The 24,543-nt window shown below is 42.9% G+C and overlaps 10 protein-coding genes and 4 non-coding genes across 16 annotated transcripts; 7 read left to right on the top strand and 7 right to left on the bottom strand.

The window, feature by feature from the left end:
• Positions 1-2,268: 2,268 nt before the first annotated feature.
• Positions 2,269-3,069, top strand: LOC6739461 (skin secretory protein xP2). Its single transcript, XM_002076325.4, has 2 exons — positions 2,269-2,369; positions 2,432-3,069. The coding sequence occupies exons 1-2, from the start codon at positions 2,367-2,369 to the stop codon at positions 2,996-2,998; spliced, it is 570 nt and encodes a 189-aa protein (XP_002076361.1). The 5' UTR covers positions 2,269-2,366; the 3' UTR covers positions 2,999-3,069.
• Positions 3,070-4,112: 1,043 nt separating this feature from the next.
• LOC27206611 (leucine-rich repeat extensin-like protein 3) lies at positions 4,113-4,853 on the top strand. Its single transcript, XM_016181741.3, has 2 exons — positions 4,113-4,219; positions 4,296-4,853. Exons 1-2 carry the CDS (start codon positions 4,217-4,219, stop codon positions 4,728-4,730), a joined length of 438 nt encoding a protein of 145 aa, XP_016028135.1. The 5' UTR covers positions 4,113-4,216; the 3' UTR covers positions 4,731-4,853.
• A 62-nt stretch (positions 4,854-4,915) lies between these two features.
• Positions 4,916-6,347, top strand: LOC6734884 (palmitoyltransferase ZDHHC15). Of its 3 annotated transcripts, none has more exons than XM_044922535.1 (2): positions 4,916-5,623; positions 5,708-6,347. In XM_044922535.1, exons 1-2 carry the CDS (start codon positions 4,979-4,981, stop codon positions 5,993-5,995), a joined length of 933 nt encoding a protein of 310 aa, XP_044778470.1. In that variant the 5' UTR covers positions 4,916-4,978; the 3' UTR covers positions 5,996-6,347. The 3 variants fall into 3 exon arrangements, with proteins under 3 accessions (XP_044778470.1, XP_016028133.1, XP_016028134.1); XM_016181742.3 differs by having other exon boundaries at positions 4,918-5,995; positions 6,095-6,342; XM_016181743.3 differs by having other exon boundaries at positions 4,918-6,014; positions 6,095-6,342.
• A 1,527-nt stretch (positions 6,348-7,874) lies between these two features.
• LOC6734883 (matrix-remodeling-associated protein 7) lies at positions 7,875-8,541 on the bottom strand. The gene is made up of 2 exons (XM_002081844.4): positions 8,431-8,541; positions 7,875-8,346 (listed from the first exon to the last, which is right to left on the bottom strand). The coding sequence occupies exons 1-2, from the start codon at positions 8,431-8,433 to the stop codon at positions 8,050-8,052; spliced, it is 300 nt and encodes a 99-aa protein (XP_002081880.1). The 5' UTR covers positions 8,434-8,541; the 3' UTR covers positions 7,875-8,049.
• A 3,699-nt stretch (positions 8,542-12,240) lies between these two features.
• Positions 12,241-12,450, bottom strand: LOC120284514. The gene has a single exon (XR_005543792.1). It is a non-coding gene; the product is annotated as a small nucleolar RNA U3 (small nucleolar RNA).
• A 234-nt stretch (positions 12,451-12,684) lies between these two features.
• On the bottom strand, positions 12,685-12,766 carry Trnal-aag. Its single transcript has one exon. It is a non-coding gene; the product is annotated as a tRNA-Leu (tRNA).
• A 1,235-nt stretch (positions 12,767-14,001) lies between these two features.
• On the top strand, positions 14,002-14,083 carry Trnal-aag. Its single transcript has one exon. It is a non-coding gene; the product is annotated as a tRNA-Leu (tRNA).
• A 234-nt stretch (positions 14,084-14,317) lies between these two features.
• LOC120284513 lies at positions 14,318-14,527 on the top strand. The gene has a single exon (XR_005543791.1). It is a non-coding gene; the product is annotated as a small nucleolar RNA U3 (small nucleolar RNA).
• Positions 14,528-17,193: 2,666 nt separating this feature from the next.
• LOC6734878 lies at positions 17,194-17,566 on the top strand. Its single transcript, XM_002081843.4, has one exon. The coding sequence runs from the start codon at positions 17,255-17,257 to the stop codon at positions 17,444-17,446; it is 192 nt and encodes a 63-aa protein (XP_002081879.2). The 5' UTR covers positions 17,194-17,254; the 3' UTR covers positions 17,447-17,566.
• Positions 17,567-18,230: 664 nt separating this feature from the next.
• LOC6734877 lies at positions 18,231-18,734 on the top strand. Its single transcript, XM_002081842.4, has one exon. The coding sequence runs from the start codon at positions 18,303-18,305 to the stop codon at positions 18,534-18,536; it is 234 nt and encodes a 77-aa protein (XP_002081878.1). The 5' UTR covers positions 18,231-18,302; the 3' UTR covers positions 18,537-18,734.
• Positions 18,735-19,357: 623 nt separating this feature from the next.
• Positions 19,358-20,937, bottom strand: LOC6734876 (glutenin, high molecular weight subunit DX5). Its single transcript, XM_002081841.4, has 2 exons — positions 20,736-20,937; positions 19,358-20,658 (listed from the first exon to the last, which is right to left on the bottom strand). Exons 1-2 carry the CDS (start codon positions 20,855-20,857, stop codon positions 19,452-19,454), a joined length of 1,329 nt encoding a protein of 442 aa, XP_002081877.3. The 5' UTR covers positions 20,858-20,937; the 3' UTR covers positions 19,358-19,451.
• A 331-nt stretch (positions 20,938-21,268) lies between these two features.
• Positions 21,269-21,907, bottom strand: LOC6734875. The gene has a single exon (XM_002081840.4). It carries the CDS (start codon positions 21,661-21,663, stop codon positions 21,319-21,321), a length of 345 nt encoding a protein of 114 aa, XP_002081876.1. The 5' UTR covers positions 21,664-21,907; the 3' UTR covers positions 21,269-21,318.
• Positions 21,908-22,365: 458 nt separating this feature from the next.
• LOC6734874 lies at positions 22,366-23,774 on the bottom strand. Its single transcript, XM_002081839.4, has one exon. It carries the CDS (start codon positions 23,609-23,611, stop codon positions 23,033-23,035), a length of 579 nt encoding a protein of 192 aa, XP_002081875.2. The 5' UTR covers positions 23,612-23,774; the 3' UTR covers positions 22,366-23,032.
• A 284-nt stretch (positions 23,775-24,058) lies between these two features.
• LOC27207131 lies at positions 24,059-24,368 on the bottom strand. The gene has a single exon (XM_016182866.2). The coding sequence runs from the start codon at positions 24,280-24,282 to the stop codon at positions 24,142-24,144; it is 141 nt and encodes a 46-aa protein (XP_016028132.1). The 5' UTR covers positions 24,283-24,368; the 3' UTR covers positions 24,059-24,141.
• Between the last annotated feature and the right edge of the window lie 175 nt (positions 24,369-24,543).

Here is a 24,543-nt window from a genome sequence, read left to right as displayed (position 1 = left end):
CTGGAAAATGGTGGGGCGGCGGCCACTGAAATATGCAAACGTTGACTGCCTTCATTTATTTTTACTGTTACTGCATATTGGGGCGCCATCGAACGTCGGGGTTGATGGAGTGGGAAAGGTCCGGGCAAGAGGCGCGAAAATAATCGTTATCCTGGACAGGTGGGTCCTCGATTCCTCTCGCGTTCGATGCCAGCAGTTGCACTTCATTTGCAGCATTAATTTGTCGCCCGTTGATTTATCTGGCCAGGTATATACCGGCATACACACACTTATAAAGATATATACCGACGCGGCGAATGAATTTATGAGCTGCAGCTCCATCGAACGTTGAAAAATGTGGAAAATCGATTGGCAAGTGCTTGTCATTTCCACTTGAAGTCCAGCAAGTCAGCGAGCTGCAGTTTTTGAATATTTATCAAATCAATTTTTGCACCAGTAATGTAAATTAGTTATGCAAATAATATTTATACGAATGAGTGCGAAAGGGATCTAGGCGATAGCTTCGTTTAAACCGAAGCGCGTGTATCCAAAATTATAATCAATCGAATAAATATTAACAAAAAAAAAATAAATATATAATTCATTAGAATGGACGCTGAGGTTCAGTGAACCAAGAAATGAGATTGTAAATTGAAAAGCTAAAGGCAACTAAACACCATTGTGTTTTCACGCATTAAATTAAAATAAAAATGTGATACTGAAAAACATAAATATTTTGGATATCTTGAAGCCAGAACACATTGTTTAAACATTTGAAGCCCTTTTGGCCACATTTTCAAATTCGAATGGGAAAAATACTCGCCAATGGAACCACTTCATCCCATTTTTCGAGCACTTCAAGGGAAACGAACTATATATTTTCCTTTTGCCCTCTGATGACGCCACCATGCACTGCATGTCAACTATTAACGGGCAAACAACTAAATTACGTATACGCAGCGTTGCATGACCAGCATGCCACTGCGTCTATGTATGTGCAATGCTCCGTTAGAGAGTGTTTGTGTATTTGTTCGAAATACATTTGCAGTTTCGGTTTATTGGCGCTGCGAAAATAATGGAATGGAATCAAAATAAAAGGGGTTAAGTGCTTGTTTGCATAGCTTTTTGACAACACCAACACTCCGTTTCCCCCCTCCCCCCTCGCCACATGTGCACGCTCTTCGTATTTTATTTTTACACTCCGAGGAAAACAAATTCAACGGAAATTAAATCACTTCGGCGTCGGGAAGTCTCCGCGGATTTTTGGCACCAACCGGAAAATTGTTCATTAGCAATTTGTGTAATTAAAAAGAGAGAGTGCACGGGCACAAAAGTGGTGTCCTTCACAGCGCTGGTCGGTATTCTTCCCTTTCCCCACTTAAAGTGGCCCCAGAACTTCCCTTTCGACTGGCTAATTTGTTTTCCGCTTGGCAGTGACACATGGGGACAGTCTGGGTGGCGTCATGTTCAACTTTTGACCCGTTCGAAGCAGCCACCGCTTGCTAATTTTGGAGATTCCTTGGCCATCTGGTCGGGCTTCAATATAAGCGCACTGAGCGAAAAAGGGTCATTCTAAGTAAATAATATACGTATGATTTTAAAGCGAGATATTATATAGATTTATGTCTCCTGAAGTAATCTTAAGTAAATCAGTTTGTTTAAGTTTGTTTAGTTACATGTTCTATGTTATAACAATCTTATCGATTCTAGACCACAGCCTTTTTTGTCTCGGTGTAATTAAGCAATAGGCTTTTGTTTTTAGCCACCTTATCACAGCTAATCAAGCAGATTAATGACCGCCTGAACTTGCCAATCGTCTGGCGTCTGTGGACCAAACAGTCTGTAGGCCTCTATTGCCAAAAGCTTGAGAGTAGGTTTCCAGTTTTAGAGCGGCTTTAGTTTTGGCAGTTCAATTTGATACACTAAGGCACAAATGTTTTATGCAAATGATATTTAAATGAAGACAATGGAAATACAAGCAAGTACGAGTTGAGAAGAGCAGGTTGAACTTGACGGACTGTCGTTTTGCGCTACACTGTAACAATTGTTTAAAAGCTTTAAACCCAAATGAATAGCTCGTCTGCATATATTTGCACTGTAAGGCCACATTATACAAATAGTAACTATTAAAATGATGCATATGAAAGTGAGCTTCGGTCGAAACAACTCCTCCTGGTCAGCGTAGGGTACCACAGTTGACCATTGGCGTGGCTCGTAAAATTCTGGTTTCTGGCATATTAAGAGACCCTGATATCCGCACTTCTTCGCTCGTATTAATGTTTATCTTTCGCTTCTGCACCGCGCCCAGGTTTTGATATAAATACCACCTGGCAGATGACTCCGAACCATACTAGAAACGTCCACGTTCCAAGTAACATACATCCACAATGGTTAGTACGAAACTAAAACTGAATACTCTTAGTCCTGACTAATTTGGTAAATTAATTTGCAGAAATTCCTGGTTGTCGCCGTCGCCCTCTTGGCCGTTGCCCACGCCGATGTGTCCCACCTGTCGGGCTACAACTATGCTCCCGTCAGCATCCCACAGCCGGCTCCATTGCCCGTGGCCGCTCCCGCTCCCATCAAGGTTGCGCCCGCTCCCGTGAACACCTACATTCCCCCCGCACCCGCACCAGCTCCCATCCAGATTGAGGTTCCCGCTCCAGCACCCGCTCCAGTGGCCATTCCTGCTCCTGCTCCCATCAAGTTCGCTCCCGCTCCAGTGAACACCTACATTCCCCCCGCACCCGTGCAGGTCGAGATTCCCGCCCCAGCTCCCGCTCCAGTTGCCATCCCTGCTCCCGCTCCCATCAAGGTTGCCCCCGCACCCGTCAACACCTACATTCCCCCCGCACCCGTGAGCATCCCAGCCCCAGCTCCTCTGCCCGTGAAGGTCGCCCCAGCTCCCGCTCCCGTTCCCGTCCTGGCCCCTCAGCCCGTTCTGGAGGAGATCGAGCCCGTGTCCGCCGATGGCTACCGTTACAAGACCGTCCGCCGTGTGATCCGTCGCCGTTACTAGAGAGCTAGTCCATCGGTGATCTCCGCCAGGAGAAAACTTATTAAATAAAACGAAAAAAGTTACTATCTAAACTTTCACTGTGTTTGTCTTATAAAGGAGCTATGATCGAAGGTCATACATATAATATGTGTATGAACAATAATTTAAACTCTTGTATAAAAACAGATTATCCCTTATATTCTCTGTATAGCAATTTAGAAAATCCTTCATAGTTCAGAGGTACTCTGAATTACCAGGCATATAAATTCCAAAACTAAGGATCGATCGCTTTCATAATCTAAGGAATAGGCGTAAAAAGGTCAAACAATTTGATTACTTTAATCAATTGTTTTAATTCGAGTGAAAGAGTAAATAAATATAATTAAACTAGAAACCAAAACACATATCCAATTCTTATAGATTCATTTCAATCTTTTTGGCGAGCACATCTCTTACTACTTATTTGCACCCACCGAAAACGTGTTCATCGTCTGCCAGCCAAATGATGCGACGCAGAAATACTATAAACCATTTTATTAGCCAGGTGTTCGAAAAAGCCAGAGTCTATCCGGACCTGAGTAATTAATTAAGCTTCGCCAGACATTTTCAAGATCAACATAATCTAAGCAAATTGAAATTAATTTTGGCATAAACTTGAAACGACTCCATAGGCCCGGCCGCCAGCTAATATTTCGCCCAGCTCAAAAAGCAGAAGCAAGAGAACAGAAAACGGAAAAAATAATCCAAAAGAAATAAAATAATTATTAAAACATAAACCCAAGCCAATCTTGCGTGTGACCCACGACCATTCATCAAAATAAAAACATAATGACTAAAAAACAAATTAAACCATGCAACAATAGGTTTGTTTGATCTAATTAGAGAAGCTTTTGCAGTATCTTAAGACTGAAGACAAAAAGTTAGTCCAAGTCAAAGCAGCGATAATGCGATTTTGGATACCAAAACTGAAAACCAAAGCCAAAAAACGAAACCAGAAAACCCGTCTAACCGCCTTGGCATTGGAGGCTCGTTGTCGTGTGTTCGGTATCGCTTGTCTTCCGACTTTTTTGTGAGTGAGGTGAAGACCCCCATGTATCATGGGGGCATCATGCAATTAATTTGGCTCCGGTTGACCCGCAGCCCCAAAAAACAATGAGCTATAAAAACCGTAGTCACACTTCGAGTTCAGCAGCACAAATCAACTTGTGATCCAAGCAGCAACAAGCCCATCTCCTCAAGATGGTAAGTGCACGGATTACACCACCTTAAGGATAATCGGCAAACTATATATGCTAAAACATATTCATTTCCTTCCTAGAAATTCCTGATCATTGCCGTCGCCTTCTTGGCCTGCGCCTACGCTGATGTTTCCGAGCTGGCTGCCGGAGGATACGATTACCCCCAGCCCGCTCCACCGGCACCTGTGAAGAGCTACATTCCCCCACCGCCACCACCACCCCCACCAGCACCCAAGAACACCTACATTCCTCCCCCGGCTGCACCTGCCAAGGCCTACATCCCACCGCCACCACCACCACCACCACCGGCGCCCAAGAACACCTACATCCCTCCAGCACCTGCTCCAGCTGCTCCCGTGGAGACCTACATCCCTCCTGCAGCTCCTGCTCCCGCATACATCCCACCTGCTCCTGTCCAGGCCGAGGAGCCCATTATCGAGGAGATCGAGCAGCCCGCCCAGGACGGCTACCGCTACAAGACCGTCCGTCGCCGCGTCTTCCGTCACCGCAACTAAGTCCGTGACACCCAATTGTTGACTAATGTGATAGGCCTCCGGCAAAGATCACCTTGCCCAGGTATCAGTTAATGTTTTCTTTAAAGATGGATGTGAAGAGTAAATAAATAATCAAAACGCACAAAAGTCTCTATTACCTATAAATCATAAGACAGTAGGCAGGCAAAAAGTGATCAAAAATAGAAGTTCAGCAACATGTTCCCGCAAAGAAATCAAAACACTACTCGCACCGGAGGATCCCTTCCAGAATGTGCCCGATTAGGGAAGGCCATAGAAGTGTGCCCTGTTGCCCGGTCAGATGGCTTCCTGCCCTCATAATTCTGGGCGTGTTGGTATGGTCCTACCACGTATTTGTTTACCAAATCTGCATAAAGAAAGTCTCGGACTACTTGACCATTGGACTGTTGCTCTTTTTCTACCACCTACTGTTGTTCATGTTCCTATGGACATGGTTTCGGTGCATTTTCGTAGCTCCAGTTAGGATTCCCGATCAATGGAAAATATCACCCGAGGATGTGGACAGATTGAAACGAAACGACGGAGTAGAGGGTGCAGCTCGAGTCCTAAGTTATGCAGCTAGAAATTTACCCGTTGCCACGTGCACCATCGATGGACTCGTGAGATATTGCAGGACTTGCTGGATTATTAAGCCGGATAGAGCTCATCATTGTCGATCCTGCCACATGTGCGTCCTGAAAATGGACCACCACTGTCCTTGGATAGTGAACTGCGTTCACTTTCACAACTTCAAGTACTTCATACTCTTCCTGTTTTACGCTGAAGTATATTGCTTTTATCTGTTCTGCGTAATGATCTATGATTTGTACCTGATTTGTGGCTTTGAAGTTACTGCCCTGAAAAATCAGCATTCGTGGAACGTTCTTCAGTACGTGGTATGCATACTCTTTAACATATTCACCGTGATTATGTACACTGTCAGCTTGTTCAATGTATCTCGAAATCGCACCACTATGGAGTCGGCTTATGCCACATACTTTCTGGTTGGCGGCAAGAACAAAAATGGTTTCAATTTGGGATGCTTCGATAATTTTCGCGACCTTTATGGCGATAAGTGGTACCTCTGGCCCTTCCCGATCTTCTCCAGTCGTGGTGACGGGCTTTTATTTCCCTTGGCCCACGATCGACTAAAGGAAGTCCGTACCGGTAACCAGAGAAAAGATAACGAACCCACCAGAGCTCAGATGTACAAGGGAAACTTTAATCGAATTTTAGGAATTCATCAGCCACCTTTCAATGAAGAATAGGTTCGCTTGAAATAAAAGAGTAATGTTAAATTTTGATTACGATGCACTGTTCTTGGAATTTATATGTCTTAAATTTCTCATTTTCCATTTCAAATCAAGGAAAGCGAAACAAAAACATTCCCGTAGACAATTCGAAAAGGGGGAGCTCCATCAACATCTTAATTTACGAGTCATTGGCAAGTGCATCAGCTTGGCAACTGCAATCCGCTGGCCATTTCTTGGACCCGCTGAGTGGCCAACATCGATAAATCCCCAGCATTCCGGTTCCCTAGTCCGCTCCTGCCCACAAACGCATTGGAGTCGTTTATAAAACGCTTAACATTCGTGACATATTTCGCATTTGGCCGGGTGTCGGTCGCAGAAATTTATAGACTTTATCCATTAGGAAAACAATTACGAGTGCAAACAATGGCCAATGTGCGATGTCCAGCGGATGGACTCCCCGGCCAGAGGCGATTCCTTGGGCACTGAGCATATGTTGGTAGTGTCGCGCCCCCAAGTTCAATGTCCTCGTCTATATTTTCTTATTATGCTGCGGCGACTTCTTGACTGCTGCAACACAAATCCAATTACCTTCAAAATAATAAACTTATGTACATACCAAAAAGGAAAAGAATGCCATCCAAGGGTCATACCATTTCTCCGGCTGCCTCTACGCACATTTTGCTTTATCAACTGTTGATAGACTCCGTGGGGAATTTTCCGTATGTCACGACAAAGAAGACGATGGAAATGGAAATGGGAGCTGTCTGCCGTCGGGCGGCATTTTTTCTTCATGCTCCTGTAGTCTGAGGTCTGAGTCCTGTTCCCGCTCTCGCATGCACTGGGAGAAATCGGAAGTATGTTTAAAATGAAAGGTACGCTTTTTCATCCCCCTTCATGATCCCATCCCATTTCATGATGGGTTTATCATCAGTTAGTTATCTAGCATTATTTTTATCTTAAGTGACCTACTTATGTTGCAATATTTTTTTTATATTTAACTAGAATTTTTCTCAGTGCCTGGACCATAGCTTGCTGATTTCCACAGCTTGTTTGCTGCTCATTATTCGCCTTTGGCTGGTCCGGAGGAGACGTGGCTGTAGTTGGTCGCCAAATGCACGAGCGCAAATAATTTTTGCCACTTGCATGTCATCAGCATAAAGTGAGTGCAAAATATGTGAACTCGACTTCGCAGCGGAAATTCGCCTTAGAGCGCAGAGTCAACAGCAATTGGCCCAAATGACTTGTAAGCGCCGTCAGACGGAGGAGGCGAGGTGGTAGGAGCCGGTGGTGTCCTGCCCAGCCACATGTCCCTGTCGCCATCTCCCTTTCTGTCCAGCCAACCAGCTAACCAAGCAACCGCTCGCAGCTTATTGAATTCGCATATTTTCCCATTTTGCATTATGGGCAAACATTTTTTTCCATTTCGGCATCCTTTGTTTTTGTGCTCTGTTTGATTTTGTAATCGAGGATTTGTTTGCTTTGGCTGAGTCCAAGCCAATCGATTGCCGGGAAGGGGAAGCACTTTCTGTCCCTGCTCATTGAATGTTTCAGCAATTTTTGGTTAAGTCAAATTGGTCTAGTCGACGGTTTGACCTTTTTACTGCCAGACTTTCGAAAAGGGGAGAGAATCTATTGGAATGCCAGTGTTGGCCAGAACATGTGTTTGTCCTTGAGCGGTTTGTTTAGGCCTTTGTGGATTGGTCGGGGTTAAAGAGGGTTGGATGACGGAAAAACCCGAGGGGCTGATGGTTATCGCCAAGGAAACCCCATTCAAATGGCGACTTTGGCATTGCAAATTGAACTTGGGCACTTGGACGATGGGAACCTGTTGATAAGGCGATTGAATTTAAAAATTGTCCTTCCATACAACGATTAGGAGGGATTTTATGTATAGTTTTAAATTTTGTGGTATATTTTCCTGCGAACTAAACTTTGATAACAACCAAAGAAGTACAAGACAACGAATAATTTTTCACAGATAGATATTTACTCTCCAAGTGAATTTCCAAAGATGGTATTCAGCAATTGCACTCGAGTCAACAAATTAACAATAACAAATGGCTTTCATCTTAGTTGCGGTGACGGAAGACGCGACGACGGACGGTCTTGTAGCGGTAGCCGTCCTGGGCGGGCTGCTCGATCTCCTCGATGATGGGCTCCTCGGCCTGGACAGGAGCAGGTGGGATGTACTCGGGTGCTGGTGGTGCCGGGGGAATGTAGGTCTCGACGGGTGCGGGTGCTGGCGGTGCGGGTGGGATGTAGGTTTCCACGGGAGCAGGAGCTGGCTGCTGGTAGTCGTAGCCCGAAAGCTCTGAGACATCGGCGAAGGCGCAGGCCAAGAAGGCGATGGCAATGATCAGGAATTTCTAAATATATAAAATATAGGGTAAATGTTAAATAAACAATCGTCGAAGATAAATATTTGTTAGAGCGAAAACCAAGCAACTCACCATGATTTCAAGTGTTTAGACTGCGCTCAACGAAAGATGTGTGCTGTGAATGCGATGATCTCCAATGGCTTTTATATGCCCAAAACTGTTTGGCCAACTCTTGCCGACGGCAACGGAAGCAACTCTAGACCCAAATGACTTTGAACTTGATCTGTGGCTGATCTTCGATCTTCAATCGCTCACCAATGACTTGATCGATGAATCCGGCCGCATCGAACCGGTCATCCGGCAGTTTTGGATGCACAAGCCATAAATCGAATGGAAAAACTTTGATCACGTTTCGTGTATTTGCTTTTGTTTGCCTAATGCATCGCTTGTCCCATTGTCTTCTAAAGTGGTCAAGTGATGACTTCGTTTGAGGTCAAATTCGTATCGAAAATCTTGACTTTTGCCTTTTGTTTGGCGCTCGAGGCGCAGCCCTTTAATTGATTTGCTTGTTGAACACGGCCTTGTGGCTCGGCCCCCGCATGGAAAATACATGAGTCTCTGGCTCTGTTTGATTAAAACCAAATTTAATTTGCATCTCAGTTTAGCTGGTTTATTTGGCTTCGTTGTGATTAAACGGTTGGGGTTTATTGCTGGACCTAACCCCAATTACAAAACTCGAAAAGGAACTGCAGTTGCGAAGCTTAAGTGGAGGCAAATGTACTGTGAAAAGCTATCTGAAATTAAACAGTGGGAAAATTCGGAGGGATTAATTTAGCTAACTTAAAAGTGTACATAGAAAAATTTAAATATATTTTATTTTAGTTCAAACTTAGCTATTGATAAAATTGAAAGAATTGTTTGATAAAATACACTTATGAAGCAAATTTAAATATTTTTTAAGCCGAATACTTGAACATAACTTTAATCTTATATATGTATTTATTAGCTCGTATTGTTACCATTGCTATAAGCCATCAATTGCATCCCCATTGTTCATCTTTTACTATAAAATTCCACCTGATTTTTCCGACTGCCTTGGCATATTTTCATTTTGGTATTCTCATGGCCAGCATTTTCATTTCTTCGTTTCGCTTTCCACTGTTGTCTGCCTTGTAACTTTTGTAGCTCTTGATAATATTGCAAATAATTTTCTTTTTTATGTTGATTATTTTTTGGACACCCTCCGCAGACACCTGAGACTCACCTGGCTCGCCCCCTCCTCCCTTTACAACCTTTTTTTATTAACTTCGTTTTCATTTGTGCCGTTGCCTTCACGAGCTCATCATATTTTAATGTGGAAGGGATTCGGCGGCATCGTCTTTTGGCTTTCCTCTCCAGCTCCTCGGAGTGTTCTATGTTTCAAATTATTCTCAAGAGATTTGCAGTTCGTGATTTTACGGCAGCCACGATGGGCAGGGGGATGGGAATAGCAGACCTCCCCCCGGTTTCCAAAATGGGGATGGAAGGCGCTGTGAGTTAAGACATTTCCCGAATGCAATTGCAGCTTGGGCTTTTAATTACCCCGCTTAAGTCCGTATTAACTCTGGCCTAAGCCTTTTTTAATTTGCCCCCACCACGCCGCCAGCTGTCGTAATTGAATTAGGAGCCAGGAGACAATGCAGCGTCGCTGAACCTTTCACGCTGTTATCCTTGATAATTAATTTAGACGCCATTGTCCAGTGCACTCCCCTGTTGGCCGGCTAGCTCCCCCGGCAAATCCTTTGCCATTTCACATCACGTGCGACGCCCTACTCGTCCTGCTGCTATTTCTTTTTTTTCATAAATCGCCAGGACACACACAAAGTTGTCCAGCTGCAAGGCAGAAAAAATGGGGTGGAGAAGGAACTTCCAAAAAAAAAAAAAAATAGTGGACGAAGATTCCCAGTTTTATGGGAAAAAAATGAAGCGGCAGTTTTGACAACGCACGTTCAACTCAATAGAAGGAAGGACTACACTGCCAAAAATGACATAAGTGAAATGCTAAAAGTTCAACAAAATTTAATTATACTCTAGAATCTTAACTTTCATTTTATGAATATGAGTATATGAATTTAATTGTAAACTATGGTTTTTACAAATATTGTAAATTAATGCTAAATTAATATATAATTAAAACTAACATTACAATAAATTTTGACAGTACAAAGTATGCCAAAATATTCTTGAGAGTAAATCATAAGTGAACCTAAGCACCATTCAAATCTCTCACTTAATTTCGCTCAGTGCAGAGGGCATGGCTGGGTCATGTGGCTTGCATATGGAACTACAATAGACAGGTACAAGATGCACACGTAGCACGCATTGCCAGAGCCCCAAGAAACGAAATATGGAACCACCTTTTGTGAGTTCGGGGCCATGAAATCGAGTTTACATCTTACTCCTCTGTTGGCAGCGGCCATAATTAAATGTCAAAAATGACGCTACGTGCAGAGCAAGCAAATCGGCTGGCGAGTGCCGGGGCAAAGTTCACAAAAAACGGTACTTGCCACGCCAAATAGCATCAGAGTTTATGCAACTTTATCCAAATAAACTTATTTTAAGCAATAGAATCGTAAAGTTCTCAACACAAAAATTCTTGCATACTTTTGCTGTCACTACTAATTGCTGAGGTCCACAAACTGCGATACATGAGGACGGGGTTCGATCCCCAGTCAGGTGCCCATATTTTTTCCCACATTTTTCTTTTCCTTTTTTTTATGTTTTTCCTACCTAAAAATTCTCTTTTCCCAGCTCCAACTTGTTGGCAACTTTGCTTGATATCAATTTATAATTTCTATTATCAAGAATAGCCATTTGTAATCGCTTAATTTAGTGCCACAAACTTTTACACAAAACGGAATACAAAATAACGAAAGCCCTGCAATGAAAAAAAAAAATGGCCCCAAAAGTAATTTAACATTGGTGCAGTTTCCCCCGCACATCCGCCACATTTGCAAAACTCTCGAAAAAGTAGCTGAAACTATTTAAAGTTTCCTTTTTGCTGCCTTACCCTCAATGTGTATCGTACTTTTTATTGCCATTCGCTATTATTTGTTGCCCCTCTGTCGTTGCATATGCATATTATGCCCCCGAGGCATAGGAAAACACTTCCCCACCAGCTCTGCCCCGGCGAAAGCCAGACAACAGCAACGACTGCGATGGTTATGAAAAAGTACTTAACGTGCACAAAACTTATGTGCCAAGAGATTTTATTTTTTCCTCATAGTCGGGTAAAAGTTACAACGACATGCCAATTTTTCAAAGGACCAGGGGGGTCGACACACATAGGTACTCCAAGGGTAGCGGGGTGGTCTTGGCAAGCTTATAAAATATTGCCAATAATACGTTGTTAGCGAAGAGTTACCTCCCCGAACGCAATTCTCCAGGCAGCCAAACTTTTAATGCACTTCCCAGAATGCACAAACAGAATAACGAAACTAGAGAACTCTATTCATAAAGGGCCCAGCATCCCCGCCACCACTCCCTATTACATTTGTCAAATAAAAATCCTAACAATGGCTGCAAAATTTATCAACAGAATTTAGAATTTACGTTTGAGAACAAACATAGATGACCGATCCAAACAGTCCATTCCGACGATACTTCTATGTAGCTCATACCTGGCCATCATACCATCACACGCATTATCCCAAAGCGGAGAGAGACATTCTTTTCATTCATCTATTTCCCTCCGACGTCTAAAGAGAATACATCCCATGAACTCTTTACACTCAAGACGACACATAATCTGACAATACACTAAATTTGCATACGTATATTATAATTAAGAAACAGTTTTCATTATCCACATCAGGATAATTTAAGAAGGAACTGAACAATTCCTAATGATTTTAAAAATACTCTTTTCTCTCTCTGTTTAAATTGATTTGCATAAAAGGGGGCACCACTCAGAATTCGCTCTATCCGTTTCTACCGAGCGATCATCGAAGCCCTGCGTCCCGAACGATGCGAGGCACCAAAAAGGACACTGGGCAAATCCTCACGCTGCCGAATAGAACGATTCAACTCATCAACGCGGGTGCACTTGGCTTTCAGCTAGTGTGAAAGTATGTGAAGACTGACTACAGAAATGATCCTGTGAAGTATAGTCTTAACTGTTCGCTGCCCAACCTGTGGATCTTGGTGCGCTGTCGGCCAGAACAAGTTGGGAATCACAAGAGTGTGCGCATGAACAAAACGAACAGCACGTGGGGCGATAGGCGAACGCTGTATCAGTGCGTTGATATTATAGGGTGGGAATAGGTTCTTGTTCATTTCTCGAGCGTCTTGCTTGACGACCGTTGTTGTTGGCACTGATCGGAAAAATACAAAGAAGAAAAAAAAACTTGGCAGCGGTGGGATTCGAACCCACGCCTCCGAGGAGACTGGTGCCTTAAACCAGCGCCTTAGACCGCTCGGCCACGCTACCATAATGTAGTGAATGTCAAACACTCATCAAGACACATTACGAGAATAGAATGACTGATTTGTTTTCAGATGTCTGGCGGAAAATTATACTGTGAAAATGTGGTATTTCAGCATTTCTTTGGAGATATTTCTCCCACAACTACTTCTTACTGGCCAAAGTGATTTCGCAGCTCTGCGGTCTTGACAAAACTATTTTGTCTAGTCATTCATTTCATTTACTGCTCCTGCTGGCGAGCATATTAAGTGGACATCCGTCTAACCTCTTCTAAAGCGCTCGGAATGCTGCTATTGTTCAGTTTCCGTCGGTGGAATTTCAATTTGTCAATTGTTTGAAATTTAATTTGATTCCAACATACCAGCTGCCCAACATTCTTGATAATGCCCGCAATTAACTCCATTAGCGTTTTACCTGGCCGGGTTCAGATTACTCGCCTCTGTCCGCGCGGATTGTACGTGATTTTTTGTATTTTCCCAGCATCTGTCTGGCGTGGAAATTTAACTATTTTATAATTATTTCCATGTCGCTTCCCTTTAAATTTGTATACAAATCCACGTGTGTGGCAAAATATTCCCATTGCTGACGCGGCGTCCGACTTTTTGCTTCCTTTTTCGGTGGCATTTTAATGAAACCGCAAATGCTGCCTCACAACCCCTTATTTCGGCTACGGGTAGCAGCACCCTTATGGAAACCGCAGACTTTATTTTGTTTTGCTTCTCGTGCCGTGCAAAGATTTTTATTGCAATTTTCTAATTTCATTGCTGAGTCTTTTGCCCAACTCAGATGCCGGCTTCAGTTTATGGCTGCAACAACGGGACGCCAGTCAGCCCAAGACCAGAAATTGTTGCTGCGGTTGCATGTGTGAGCGAAGAGAGCACGACCACCGCCTGTCACGCATAAATTCGCATTTTCATTTGAATTTTAAACGCATTTCTAAGCTGACGCTGCCAGGAAAAAACGCTGACAGTTTTGCAAAATACATATAATAAACATTTTAATGCAGCAGAGCGGCGAAGGAGTAAGGCTTGCGCCAGAAATTGATTTCGTTTGATTGACATTCCTTTTTTCCAAATGAGAGCATTTATATGCACAGCGGTGTGGGTGGGAAAATAAAGACAAGGTGTTGCGTCCATAAAAGTAGTTCCACACAAGCAGACACAGATACTTCTTATGTGTGCTCGTCTTAGAACGTCTCTGTTGCTCGTCTCTTCATGAGCGTTTGACATGAACTACAACAAGGTAGCGTGGCCGAGCGGTCTAAGGCGCTGGTTTAAGGCACCAGTCTCCTCGGAGGCGTGGGTTCGAATCCCACCGCTGCCAAGTTTTTTTTTCTTCTTTGTATTTTTCCGATCAGTGCCAACAACAACGGTCGTCAAGCAAGACGCTCGAGAAATGAACAAGAACCTATTCCCTCCCTATAATATCAACGCACTGATACAGCGTTCGCCTATCGCCCCACGTGCTGTTCGTTTTGTTCATGCGCACACTCTTGTGATTCCCAACTAGTTCTGGCCTACAGCGCACCAAGATCCACAGGTTGGGCAGCGAACAGTTAAGACTATACTTCACAGGATCATTTCTGTAGTCAGTCTTCACATACTTTCACACTAGCTGAAAGCCAAGTGCACCCGCGTTGATGAGTTGAATCGTTCTATTCGGCAGCGTGAGGATTTGCCCAGTGTCCTTTTTGGTGCCTCGCATCGTTCGGGACGCAGGGCTTCGATGATCGCTCGGTAGAAACGGATAGAGCGAATTCTGAGTGGTGCCCCCTTTTATGCAAATCAATTACAATACTTTTACAGCCAACCTTAGCAGAGTTTTTTATGCTTATATTCTTAATAGTATTTAAATTATTTTCGGCTTTTAAGGTTCATGTAACATATTTTTACCTGTGACTTAAAGTAAATTGTAACTTTTAATACTGCTATAATTGAATATGCAGCGCAGTAAACCTTTCGGTCCCTTGGCAGTAATAATATTGTTGTTTCCAACCGCTCTAAACACTGTTGCTGCTGTTGCTCTGCGAAGCAATTAAAACAGCACTTGAGGGGCGACCCTTTTGCCGCTCCGCTTGTTGCCAGTTTCAAGTGTTTTTGTTGCACGTTGACAGTCCGTTAAAGGTGACACAGGCGCCACCCCACGAGAATTATAAAACATTTTAGTGGGAAGCAGAGTTCCGCTTTTGTTGCTTCAAGTGCGCTTCGTGCTCAAGACTTGGCAGTGAGTGGTCGAAAAAACTGTAAATTTGTAATAAAATTTTCGCTAATGGTTGTGGGGGCGTTGGGGTTCTAATTACTCAACGCTGCATATGAATGGTCCTTGAACAAGGGCGTGATTTTTGGCTTAATTCAGAGCTGCAACGATCTCAATTAGTGGATGATGACTACTTGCAAGTGCCTTCAAGTAGGTCCTTGGCGAACTTTTGCGAGTTCGTGTTTTGGTTGGCAAACTGCTCCACTTCCTCGAGATGCCCCCAATCCTGTACGTAAGACTATAGTGCATAAATATTTGAGTAGCTTGTCTGTTGCACGCAACAACAATTATGTGTTGCCTAGTTTTTGTCAACTGTCCCATTTGGTTCTGCTCTGGGGCCTCGTTTTTTGCCAATTCTGTTGCCCAAGACGAAACAACACGTAGTGAAAATTTATTTAAGCAATGCAAAGCAAATACGAGTGCCAGTTTGGGTACAGTGCGTTTCATGACAGACAAGATATACATATGTGGTGAGCCGGAGACCAATAGGAGTCGAAGGGAAGGTATTTATTACTTTAAAATTAATGGAATATTAACATTAACTGTAAATATCTTGACTAAAGGTAGTTCTGCGCATTGAATAACATTGTGAAACCCAGTGTACCTCTTTTGGTTCACTTACAAATGTCGTATTTTTTGAGTGCTTACATAAAAACACATTTGAAATGCGGTTAACGGGAGGCAAAGGAAGTCGAAGGGAAATGGAAAATGGAGCCGAGGGAAAAAGAAAAGCAAGCACAGCACAGTCGAGGCAGAGCCACCTAGGGGCCCGAATTGACATCATCATCATCATCCCCGGGCCAATCGATGATGATGATGATGATGCTGCTACTGATGGCAATGCGGCTGATGCCGTAATTGATGTCTTTGCGACATGCTTTCCCAAAGTGTTTACGTTGGGAATTACCCATGTGTGTCACTCGGTGTATGTGCATGTGTTGGTAAGGGGTGTGTGTGTGCGCAGGGGCAGGGGACCACGCCCCCAGCTAGTTGACAGCCAGCCGTTTACGTGCACTTAATGAAATGTGCCCCAAAATGGAAGCACGTACCGGGCATCTATTTAATGAGCCCGGCAAGAGGTTCTTCCTGCGCAGAAATTTCGAGAGGGGTCGACTGCAAATGGCTGGGTGGAATTTCTGGAATATCTAGTGTTTGAGAGTGGGCAGAGCTCATGAAATTTTTAAATGTCGCAGCTTAAATTCAATTTAATTTAGCTGCAATGGCTGCATTATTCAATGGCACTCACACGTAAGCGGCTCAAGAAAGTCCCCCAAAAACCTCCTAACGCCCTCGAAAACCTCAGACCAAAAGCACCAGCTCCAACCGCAGTTTAAAATTCATGTGAGCTTTTCAACAATTTTCCCAAACAAAATGCGATTAAATGTGCGGAAAATGCTGAGCTCTTGTTCTCGGTTTTCCCATGTTGTTGCTGGATAAGCCACAATGGGTTAAGGCAATGTCTTGTTTGCACATGTGTCGCTAGGGGGCGCCACCCCGTTACCCTCCGCACGCCGCTGCAAAAGTCGGATATGTCGGAAAAGTCGGAAAAGGAGTTAAAGCGCACACAGTACACACACATGCCGAAGGTGCAAAAATGCGTTAAACATAACATGCTAATTCCTGGCGCCTGCAGCTTCAATCTTTCACCTGCCCAGGTGAAATTCCCACACCCACTTATATACATACATTTAAATGTATGTATGTATGCACCAGCTGCCATCCTTGGGCCCTCGGAGATCGTCCTGCGGCAGGACTCGTTGGCTATGTAATACGAGCGTTTTGTGTGCCATTTGAGACCGAAGTTCTTCTCTATTTTCTGCCATTTGCCTTTGTGCTATGTGTGGGTTACTATTCCCTGCCAAAAGGTATTTTCATTTGGCTTTCGGCAGTTATGGTAGTTAAGGCTTTTCTATTTTAAACAATGCGATTCTTTTAACAATTATTCTATTTTGAAGAAAGTTAAGCTAAACTGGTTATTTAGTTGTATATAATAGGGTATTAAATACCTTGTCATGGATCTTAATTTAATTTTCTTTCTTCTGTATTTTGGCTCAACTTTTGAGACAACACAAAGTTAAATTGAAATTCACTAAATATAAATTGGAACTGATTCATTCCATCGATCGTAAGTTTCGCAGCCCTGAAAATATATTTTTAAGAAGCTTTTGAGAGCTTTTACTCTCTCTTCACGTGCAATCAGTTTATTCTAGCTTGCCGCCAGTTTAGAGTGTTTTTGTTATGAACAGTTCCAAAAACGATGTCCGGTCTTCTTTTAAATACGGACCAGCTGTCCGGATCGGAATCGCCGTCCTGGTGCTCCACACCGTCGGCTGGCTGGGTTGGAAGGCGGTGAACCAGGGTGCGGAATCCAAGGAGGCAGCGGCGAAGGCCCAGCAAGAACAATTGCGAGCGGTATTCGCAGAAAAGTGATATAACTAGGGATGATAACACCATATGGGTTAGCAAACCGCCACGGACTGAGTGCATTTTAGATAATTATTGTTAGAAACCTAGACAACTCAGTGTATTAAATAAATAAAATGAATTTTTTGCTTGTTTGTTTTCAAGATTTTATTTTAAGCTTACCGTTGCTTAAAGCTTTTTATACCCTTGCAAAAGGTATATTGATTTCAGTCAGTGCGGAAAAATATAAAAATATAAGGAAAAAAATTAGTTCCAGTTATAGAATTTCGAATTTAATTTGATAACAATCGGTCGACTCATTATATAAAATATAGCTGCGTAGTCTCGCAGGTTTTGATTATAAAGTATTCGTATTCGCTGTACTACAGTATTTTTTGGTTTTAAATAACTAATGCATAGGTATACACGCTTCTGCTTGACGAAGCTAGATTCTTTGTATAATATGAGTAAAAAAAATGCTTATTGGTTAATTAACAGAACGATAATTGATTAAAACTATTACAGAAATATATGTGCACATTTTCGCAGTATGACATATCACAGATGTACCTCGATGTACCTATATTGTACGTAACATGGGCTAATTTTAAAAATACAAGTTTCTCCGCATATGTACATATGTACTGATGGCTAACCAATATTTACTGGTCAAGTTAATACATTTGGTCAATTTTCGGTATTGTCTTTTAAAAACGATCAGAGAGAGTTGCTTTGGTTCTCGCAATCTCTCCGAAAGCCCTCCAGATAAAAGCTTTGCCAGCTTTAGACTGAGAAATCGGCAACTTATAAGCCAAGCTAGATTCAGTAACGCAGTTCCCAAGCCCGAGGCTAGAAGTCGATTCACCTGGAGAAACCCGCGAAGATGCTATCAAGATCCGTGCTAATCGTAGTAGGCCTACTGATGCTGAGCTGGCAGTGGACGATGGCCATGCCGCCCCTTCCGAAGAACCAACCCAGCGGAGTATCCATCAGTCAGCCCGATATACCGGGAGCCTCGGATATTTTGGTGCAGAGCATCTTCAACATCGATCCATCGCAGTGTCCCAAGGGGTACATACGCACGGGTCCACATCACACGTGTCGTAGGATAGCCTAAGGAAGGCAAGCTCTGAAATTTAAAGTTCAATACCAGAACGTGCTACAAGCTGTGTTTTTTTATTGATACTTAAATAAATTATATAAATACTTGCAGTTCTCACATACATACATATTTTAAAAATCCGACACATTCGGTTTATATAAGTACATATTCATTAAAGCTAATCAACTGATTGTTGGCACTGATGAAATATTATTTAATTGCATTGTTATTATAGTTTATCTGGTTACGCTGGTTTTCGGCATCGATCTAGATACAGTTGAAAACCAGGCGAGCATTTCTTTTCGACTTGAAGCAGTAGTAGTATCGCCGTCCAAGTGATCAGATATAGCCATCTTCTAAGTTGGTGCGCCATTTCCATACAATGCACTTCGTACAACAATCGCTTCAAAACTAATGTTCCATGGCGATCGAAAAAGCTAGCTTTTATGTAGGGATTCTCCCTGTTATGTGTGTGCTCTTCAAGATATTGATAAAAATGACAGACGCAAAACGCATTCCATTTATTTGATTAGCCAATGTAACCAATTACACACAGCTTTGTAATTATACAACTGTAATTCAATATTGTAGAGATAACATTTTCTAAATTGATATATTTCATGAAAATTGATAACGTATTGCAGCTTAATTGCATTTTGCTGATTAATACATTTTGTGATGTTCAAAAGCTGTTACAGTGATATATACGTAAGCTACTACGAAGTCATTTTTTACCGAAGAGCATGCTGAGGTAATCTCTGGGAAATTTGTACTTCCAATCTTGCATAAACAACCTTATCAGTTGAATAAAATGCCCCAAAAATTGTATGCCTTAATTATTACACATAATGACAGATTTAATGGCACAATGAAATATGTATTGTGTACATGAAACAGTATTAGTCAGAATTTAATTTGAATGCGAATTCCCTAGGCTTCCTTCCTGCAACGACCTGCCATGACCTTGAGTCCTTCTGCACACTTGGGATCCAGGTTGAAGAGACTGCGCTGATTCACCGATTCTGGACCTGCTTCCTCTGCATCCGACTTGGGATCTCGGTTGGCTCCAGGCGCTGTGCTCAATTCTGGTGACAGAAAATCTTGGGTGTTGAAAAGGTCTTTGATGTTTTGGCCCACATTGTCAGAAGACTGCCCGGGAATCGGTTGAATTGTCTGCGCTCCGCCAGAGCCCCCAGTTTCGTGATCCTGACCGGGTCGAGGCTGCAAAGTCTTGGGGGACTGGAAATTGAAGTCGGAGAAGTCTTCATCTGGGCTTCCGGGACGCGGTTGTATGGAATTATTGGAAGTACCGGGTTTCCGTCCCTGATTTAAACCTGGTTGTTGGAACTCCCCAGAATTCTGGCCTGGCTGCTGGAATCCTCCAATACTCTGGCCTGGCTGTTGGAATCCTCCAATACTCTGGCCTGGCTGTTGGAATCCTCCAATACTCTGGCCTGGCTGTTGGAACCCTCCAGTACTCTGGCCTGGCTGCCGGAATCCTCCGGTACTCTGGCCTGGCTGTTGGAATCCTCCAGTACTCTGGCCTGGTTGCCGGAATCCTCCAGAATTTTGGCTTGGTTGCCGGAACCCCCCATTATTTTGGCCTGGCTGTTGGAATCCGCCTTCATTTTCATTTGGCTGTTCGAATCCACCAGGGTTTTGGCCAGGTCGAGGCTGTAGGGTATTTGCATCACCACCCGGCTGCTGGGGTTCCAATCCTCGAGGGTAGGTGGGAAGCTCCTCACTGCTGCCCGGTTGTTGATGTCCTGGCGCCCTTCCAGAGGGTTGTGGTCTATTGAATTCATTTCCTGGCTGCCGAAAACCGGGTTGGCCCCTGTTGAAATCTCCACCGGGTTGCTGGAGGCCTGGATGCCCCCTGTTAAAATCACCTACAGGGTAGGGGTATTCCTGTTGTCCTCTATGAAAACCACCTCCATGTTGGTGAAATGGACTGCCAGGTTGTCCTTGAACTGCACCACCATTCGGATAAAACGGTTGACGACCTCCAGATGGTTGGTTAGCTGGATAATACGAAGGAGACGGTGGAAAACGACCGAAGGCAAAGGGGGGTGGTCCATTGGATCCTGGTCCATATTCTGATCCATGTCCGTGATGACCATGATGGCGATGATGGTGCCTTAATAGAAGAAAAGTATTAATTATACAAATATTATAAAATCATATCTTGATTAATTAATTTTTTGATATACTCACGGATATCCATGTCCGCCGTTTTCCACGTAGTAAGGATTCTGGGGACGAGCTGAAGTCCATTGTCCACTGATTAAAAGGATCAGTGACACACCCAACCTTACAGATAAGAGTTGGAAAAACATTTTCGACACGGAATCGACCCAACGTCAGCGTTGAATATTCAAAACAGACTGAGCAGCGTGGTCGAGTCGAGAACAGACGATCTAGCCGAGTTTAGTATTTATTTTGAGCCGCTGATAAGCTAAGTTCATGACAGCAGATAAGGCATCAAATTACATACCAGAAGAGTAGGGAAAAACGGATGCAGCTGAATGCACCGGGAATAGTTTGAGTTAGACACTGACTCACAGCGATTGCCACCAAACTAAAATTACTGCGTTTTACACGACGCTAAGTTTCCCCAGAGCGTTTCTCCCACAATTGTGAAATGGGTTTTCGATGGGTATTTCTGTCAGCCCCGAATCGTTTTGAATAATCACCAAAAAAAAAAAATAAAAACTAACCAGTCAGAAAATTCATTAATCAACCAAAAGTTCTATACAATATAACTTTATTGGCTAACATCAATCTTAGCGACTACAGATTACGCCGGCTTTCTGCATCGTTTTGCGAACAGCTCAAAGCCAGGCTTACATTTTTGGGTCGTCTCCAGCAATATTCGGTTGTCTATAACGGGCACCACAGTGGTGTTTTCATTAGCCAGCTCCTCCGATCCAATGATGATCTGTTCTGTGGTGTTTGTGCTTTCCAGTGCTACTGTGGGTTCCTCGGTTGTCGTTGTGGTCGAGTATGTGAATCTCGAGCTGGTATCGTCGTCATCCTTTGGAAACACGATGCGATCGTTACCACTGGGCCGTGTTCTCGCCTCGGTGAGGAAGAACACCAGCGGTAGGATGCACAGCACCAATGGGTTAATACGTATCAACATTATCTCCGAGATGCACGCTCGTTTGCTACGATGTAGCTTTTATGACTGAGCGCGGAAACAACTGGCGGCTGGCCATTCACATTCAGATTTTCATTCCCAGCGAAACCAGATAAATGATGGGAGCAAATCGTTGGGAGACAACAATAAGAATGGCAGGGGGGGAGCTCATACGCTCTCCCATGAAAACAAAACGTAAACAAAGCAGAAGAGTAGCATTAAGCTTTTCAGATATATCTCAGCTAGTCTACACTGACAGAAATGAATTATCATAAAAGGTATATTTTTTAAAGATTTTCTTTAATGAAATATGTTGCTATTTCAAACGTTGTTTTCTAGATTTACAAGGCAAATTTACACTCAATACTTTTGAATATATTTTTTTTGTCAATTAATTCTCACTTGTTTCCACTTTTATGGCTCTAATCTAGGCTGGCTTTCGGCAACGATTGTTTACGGTCCGGTGAGTGCCTTTTGGACAAATTGGCAATGTTTCCAGGACAATCCTAGGCTCAATACCCAAACTAGTGGAATCGCTAGCAATGGTGGGTTCCGTATGATCCCAAGCCACTCGATCTGCACGATTTGTATCCAATGCCAGACACAGCCATACAAACAAAAATAGTGGCTTCGGCCAGGGAAGACGCCGCGTAATTGCCATCGTAAAGTTTGTTTTGTTTATTTGTTTATTTCCCTGAGTTTCTGATTCAGATTCGGATCCAATTCGAGAGGCAGAGAGGAAGCTCAAGTAAGCACGTTCACTTGATTCAATATTGCACCAAGTTCTAAATCGTCGAGGTTCAGTTTTTAAAATTTATAGCAGTTTATAAAACACTAAGATATTCCTCCCGTCGCAAAAACTATAAAATATTATTTAAAAATTATTCAAAGAGTGATTCAGTTTTTCAGCACCTTATTATAGTGCAAATCAATTGGAATGGTTATAGTTGAAAATGGTAAAAGCTTACCCATTCAAATAAGTTTGTGTGCAGTAATGTTCATTATATACGTTTCACGTAGAGTATATTGGATTCGTTGAAACACTTACTGATATACTAACGAAGCCGTTACCAGCAGCAAGGTTTCTGCATTTGAGAACAATTGCCTCTTTGATATGCTAATGATAGAATGAGATGTCTAATGATTACAATAAGATTAGCGGTACTATTCCAGAATTGATAATTTTAGACCACGAGAGCGTGCACATTGAAAAGAGAGTAAATATTGAAACTCTAAATGCGCTGTGTTTAATTGATGCTAGAAACAAACATATATGTGAATCGAAGAAGAATTTCAATATAACAATATTTAGAATATATTTTTTAATTTATGTTAATTAATTCTCAGTTGCTCCCAGTTTTATGGCACTAATCTAGGCAATCTTCCGGCAATGATCATTTACGGTCAGGATAGTGCCTTTTGGACAAATTGGCGATGTTTCCAGGACAATCCTAGGCCCAATCACCACACTAGTGGAATTGCTGGCATTGGTGGCTTCCGTATGATCCCAAGGCGCTGGCTTATCTGAACTAGATTCCTTGCCGAAGGTTATCATCTTGGACTCGCTGGAAGGATGTGCATGATTTTCGTTCATTTTAATCTCTTGTGTTGATAAATTTCCCTGGGTTTCGGTCAAGTTTTTCGTTTCATTGGTAGTATTTGCTGGTGACTCAGGCTTGTTGTCGTTAGCCGTAGTTCTCGGCGTGCCTTTTTTGATTTCTTTGAGGATTGGTAGATTTACATTTGTGGCTCTGGTCACCTCCGCCATTTCTCGCTCGATTTCCTTGAGTCTGGATTCCAGTCGAATGGCTGTGGCATTTGGCTTGGACTCCGAGGGAAACACAAACTGATCGCTGGGCACTCGAGCTGCACGATTTGTATCCAATGCCAGACACAGCCAGACAAACAAAAACAGCAGCTTCGGCCAGGGAAGACGCCGCGTAATTGCCATCGTTAAGTTGGTTTTGTGTATTGGCAATCGAAGCCCAAGTAAACACGTTCACACTCGCCAATATCGCTTTCGAGACTGAGTCTCTCGAGTCTCAGTTTCCGGCTCTGTCTCAGTTTCTGATTCAGTTTCGGATCCACTTCGAGAGGCAGAAGTCGGGGTCCGAGAGGCATTAGCTTGTTAGTTCTACAACCTGCTGGCAAATGTGCGAATATGTTTGCACGCTGATAAGGCCTACATGGCACCCAATTGGAAACCGCTTACATAATGAAGTGAATAGTCAGCGAATCTGTAGAGCAACCGCAATGATGCATTACATTCACCATCGCGAATAATCAGATTCAAGGCAACGATCATAAGTTAATACTCGCATGTCTATTCTATTATCTATCTATTTCGAAAATTAGTTTACTCACTTTCCAAGCTTTAGTAAAAAATGCCAAGCTTGCGTAATGTTCAGACATGATTTATTTGGTGTAATCAATATAGTTGATTCAACAATGATACAATTTGACTTTCAGTTTTTTTCACTTTTAAGGCCAAGTGCATTTTCCACCCTTGTTTACAAATCCAAGACGACACTTCATCGCCGAGACAGGTTTCATGTCAAATGCCAAGCACACCAAAACCATCAAAAAAAGTAGTTTCGAACAGGAATGTCGGTTGATCAGCATTTTGAAGTCTGCTTTGAAAACTTTAAGATGGAAGCTCAAGTAAAAACGTTCACTTGATTCAATATCGCACTAAGCTCTGAATCGTCGAGTCTCATTTTTTAGAATTTATACCAGTTTCGAAATAACAAAGATATTCCTCCCGTCGCAAAAACTATAAAATATTATTTTCAAATTATTCTAAGTATGATTCGGTTTTTCAGCACCTTATTATAGTGCAAATCAATTGGAATGGTTATAGTTGAAAATGGGAAACGCTTACAC

This window comes from Drosophila simulans, chromosome 2R (assembly GCF_016746395.2).
Source record: "Drosophila simulans strain w501 chromosome 2R, Prin_Dsim_3.1, whole genome shotgun sequence".
NCBI lineage: Eukaryota > Metazoa > Arthropoda > Insecta > Diptera > Drosophilidae > Drosophila > Drosophila simulans.
The sequence above is the reverse complement of the archived record's forward strand: the minus strand, read 5'-3'. Positions and strand labels throughout refer to the sequence as shown.